The 5,000-nt window shown below is 45.5% G+C and overlaps 1 protein-coding gene across 1 annotated transcript in view; it reads right to left on the bottom strand.

The window, feature by feature from the left end:
* fer1l6 (fer-1 like family member 6) overlaps positions 1–5,000 on the bottom strand; it is a 48,182-nt gene that overhangs the window by 28,940 nt on the left and 14,242 nt on the right. The window contains exon 18 of the mRNA XM_042306814.1: positions 4,557–4,602. Within this exon, the coding sequence (XP_042162748.1) occupies positions 4,557–4,602 (46 nt within the window). The remainder of the gene's footprint in view (positions 1–4,556; positions 4,603–5,000) is intronic.

The raw sequence follows: 5,000 nt of genomic DNA, 5'->3' as shown, positions 1-5,000 counted from the left end.
TACTGCCGTAGTTTCCTGGAGTGCCAGATCACAGCTCAGAGGGTACATTATAGAAACCATTTGGTTCCTTGGTCCATTGGTGAAGACCGCGAGGGGACACCAATACATCCTGGTAATCGTGGATTACGCCACCCGGTATCCTGAGGCAATCCCGCTACGCGTGGCAGCAAAAGGTATCGCACGAGAGCTCTTCCAGCTCTTTGAGCTCCTGTATGGCCGTTGGCAACGCGGGCTGCTGGACCTAGCCAAGGCGGTCTGGGAAGGGCAGCCGACCACCCCCTTCGCAGTGTAGTAGAACATGTGGAGGAGATGAGGGAGAGGATGACAGCGATTTGGCCAATGGTGAGAGAGCACGTGGCCCAGGTGCAACGTGCCCAGGAGCGTGTCTACAACCTTGGGGCCCAACCACGAGAGTTCCACCCAGGTGAGAAGGTCTTGTTGCTGATCGCCACGATGGAGAGTAAATTCCTGGCTACGTGGCATGGGTCCTACGACATCGTTGAGCGGGTAGGCGACGTCAATTATAATGTCCCCCAAACAGGATGGAGAAAACCCGTCCAGCTTTACCATGTCAACTTGCTGAAGAAATGGCATGCACGAAAGGCGCTGTGCGTAACATGGACCCAGCCACAGTAGAGCCCACCCTCTGTCGAAGTTGCAATGGGGGAAGATGCCCAACCCAACGACAAGAGCTCAGAGAGTTGGTCCAGCAGAATACGGCCATGTTCACAGAAGTGCCGGGGTGCACGGATCTCGTGAACATCATGTACGTAAACGTCCATACCGGATACCAGAAGCCCGGAGGGTGGCGGTCCAGCGGGAAGTGACGACAATGCTAGAGATGGGGGTACTACAGGAGTACCACAGTGAGTGGTCTAGCCATGGTTCCCGAAACCGGACGGGAATGAATTCCGGGGCCTGAACGAGCTCAGTAAGTTTGATGCCTACCCCCGGATGGATGAACTGATCGACCGCAAGATAGTCAGCACCTTAGACCTGACGAAGGGGTACTGGCAGGTACCGCTGGCAGCGGTCCCGGGAGTTCGGGACTTCACCCCGGGGGGGCTATACTACTACCGAGTACTTCCTTTCGGGCTCCACGGGGGCACCAGCGACCGTTCAGCGACTCATGGACTGCATAATGCACAGTGACTGCTTATTTGGGATGACATAATTGTGCACAGTGACAGTTGGGAGTCCCATCTTTGTAGAATACGGGCAGTGGTTGATGCGCTAAGGGATGCAGGTCTGACCGCAAACCCCCACAAGTGCATGCTGGGCTACGCCGAGGTGGAGTACCTGGGATATCAGATCGGGAGGGGAAATGTGAAACCCGAAGATAAAAATAGAAAAATGGCTGCCATTAGGGGATGGCCGGTCCCCCGACCCAAGAGGCAGGTGAAGTCTTTCCTGGGGTTAGCTGGGTACTACAGTCGATTTGTACCCTAACTTTGCCGCAATAGCATCTCCCCTCACAGACTTAACAAAGGCACGACTACCCCAGACGTTGCGATGGACGGTTTACCACTATATCCACAGTAAAACGAGTCCTATATAGACATAACCTGAAAGGCCGCTCAGCAAGGAAGAAGCCATATCCTCTGGTCTGATGAAACAAAAATAGAACTGTTTGGCCATAATGACCATCGTTATGTTTGGAGGAAAAAGGGGGAGGCTTGCAAATGTTGTGGGGATGCTTTGCTGCAGGAGGTATTGGAGTGGTCATCACAAAGCCCTGACCTCAATCCTATAGAACATTTGTGGGCAGAACTGAAAAAGCGTGTGCGAGCAAGGAGGCCTACAATCCTGACTCAGTTACACCAGCTCTGTCAGGAGGAATGGGCCAAAATTGTAAACTTCTGACCCACTGGGAATGTGATGAAAAAAATAAAAGCTGAAATAAATAATTCTCTCTACTATTATTCTGACATTTCACATTCTTAAAAGAAAGTGGTGATCCTAACTGACCTAAAACAGGGAATTTTTACTGTGATTAAATGTCAGGAATTGTGAAAAACTGAGTTTAAATGTATTTGTCTAAGGTGTATGTAAACTTCCGACTTCAACTGTATATATAAACAACAGTAAAGTAAACATCTAGATGTCCAGTTAGATGAAGGAAAATAACCAAATTATTAAGCACAAAGCAACCAAGGTGCAACTCAGGTGCAAACAATTACAGTAGGCTATGATTGCTATGGTTGCTAGGTGTAACCTCATCTATGGATACCGACCTTGTGACACCCATAGACCTCCCCCCCCCACAACCATTGTATTTCACAGCCTTCCCCCAAAACACTATTCTATTGGGGTGCAATGGACTATACTTGCCACCAAAAATGATTGATAGAAGGAGGGAAGTTAAGAACCATACGATGAATTACAACTGTTATGCTAGCCATATCCTTACCCAAGGAACCATGCAATAAATTACTACTGTCTTGCTATGCATGTCCTTACCCAAGGAGTCTACTCCATCGGAGAGCAAAGTTTGGAATGGAAATACTGTAATACACAACAATGACAGCAAGGTTTGGAATGGAAATACGGTAATACACAACAATGACAGCAAGGTTTGGAATGGAAATACGGTAATACACAACAATGACAGCAAGGTTTGGAATGGAAATACGGTAATACACAACAATGACAGCAAGGTTTGGAATGGAAATACGGTAATACACAACAATGACAGCAAGGTTTGGAATGGAAATACGGTAATACACAACAATGACAGCAAGGTTTGGAATGGAAATACGGTAATACACAACAATGACAGCAAGGTTTGGAATGGAAACACGGAAATACACAACAATGACAGCAAGGTTTGGAATGGAAACACGGAAATACACAACAATGACAGCAAGGTTTGGAATGGAGATACGGTAATACACAACAATGACAGCAAGGTTTGGAATGGAGATACGGTAATACACAACAATGACAGCAAGGTTTGGAATGGAAACACGGTAATACACAACAATGACAGCAAGGTTTGGAATGGAAACACGGAAATACACAACAATGACAGCAAGGTTTGGAATGGAGATACGGTAATACACAACAATGTGGTGTGAGGCGCTCCCCAAAGTTACTGTATTCATGAAGAAAAGAAACTCAAAAGACACCAAAAACCTTAGCAACAATAAAAACATCTGGCACTCAAGTCATAGTCTGTACTCTCTGCTACCACACAGCAAGAACCAACAGGACCCCCCTCTGAAAAGCTTCTACCCCCACCCTCCTCTACCCCTACCTACAGTATACTGCTGTTACTGTCTATTATCTATCCTATCTGCTGTTACTGTCTATCATCTATCCTTTACCCCTACCTACAGTATACTGCTGTTACTGTCTATTATCTATCCTTATCTATTATCTATCCTATCTGCTGTTACTGTCTATTATCTATCCTTTACCCCTACCTACAGTATACTGCTGTTACTGTCTATTATCTATCCTTTACCCATACCTACAGTATACTGCTGTTACTGTCTATCATCTATCCTTTACCCCTACTTACAGTATACTGCTGTTACTGTCTATCATCTATCCTGTTACTGTCTATCATCTATCCTTTACCCCTACCTACAGTATACTGCTGTTACTGTCTATTATCTATCCTTTATCTATCCTGTTATCTATTATCTATCTATCCTATCTGCTGTTACTGTCTATCAGTATACTGCTGTTCCTATTATCTATCCTTATCCCCTACCTACAGTATACTGCTGTTCTACCCCTACCTACAGTATACTGCTGTTACTGTCTATTATCTATCCTTTACCCATACCTACAGTATACTGCTGTTACTGTCTATTATCTATCCTTTACCCCTACCTACAGTATACTGCTGTTACTGTCTATCATCTATCCTTTACCCCTACCTACAGTATACTGCTGTTACTGTCTATTATCTATCCTTTACCCCTACCTACAGTATTCTGCTGTTACTGTCTATTATCTATCCTTTACCCATACCTACAGTATACTGCTGTTACTGTCTATCATCTATCCTTTACCCCTACCTACAGTATACTGCTGTTACTGTCTATTATCTATCCTTTACCCCTACCTACAGTATACTGCTGTTACTGTCTATTGTGTATATAGCCTGGTACCCGTGTATATAGCCTGGTACCCGTGTATATAGCCTGGTACCCTGTGTATATAGCCTGGTACCCTGTGTATATAGCCTGGTACCCGTGTATATAGCCTGGTACCCTGTGTATATAGCCTGGTACCTGTGTATATAGCCTGGTACCCGTGTATATAGCCTGGTACCCTGTGTATATAGCCTTGTACCCTGTGTATATAGCCTGGTACCCGTGTATAGTTGAGTTATTGTTACTCATTGTGGATTTATTCCTTGTGTTATTATTTTTTGAATATTTCCAATGTCTCATTTTTGGGAAGGGCCCCGTAAGCATGCATTTCACTGTTTGTCTACACCTGTTGTTTTATGAAGCACGTGACGATGAAAACTATTTTCATTTGAACAGTCAGTTGTCTGAAAAGGTTTCCTGTCTGGAAAATGTGTTAAAGCTCATACTCACCATTATCATAGACGTATGGAAAGGGATGTACCTCCTTCTGCTTGGCCTGGAGAGAGAACAGAGGTCCTCAGTTTAGTTTAGGACCATAGAGGGTGTGCTCTCTGGTCCATCTCTATCTCTATCTCTATCTACCAACTACAGTCCAACGCGTGGACCAACTACAGTCCAACGCGTGGACCAACTACAGTCCAACACGTGGACCAACTACAGTCCAACACGTGGACCAACTACAGTCCAACACGTGGACCAACTACAGTCCAACACGTGGACCAACTACAGTCCAACACGTGGACCAACTACAGTCCAACACGTGGACCAACTACATTCCAACACGTGGACCAACTACAGTCCAACACATGGACCAACTACAGTCCAACACATGGACCAACTACAGTCCAACACATGGACCAACTACAGTCCAACACGTGGACCAACTACAGTCCA

Source organism: Oncorhynchus tshawytscha, linkage group LG26 (genome assembly GCF_018296145.1).
Source record: "Oncorhynchus tshawytscha isolate Ot180627B linkage group LG26, Otsh_v2.0, whole genome shotgun sequence".
Lineage (NCBI taxonomy): Eukaryota > Metazoa > Chordata > Actinopteri > Salmoniformes > Salmonidae > Oncorhynchus > Oncorhynchus tshawytscha.
This window is presented reverse-complemented; position numbering and strand designations above follow the sequence as displayed.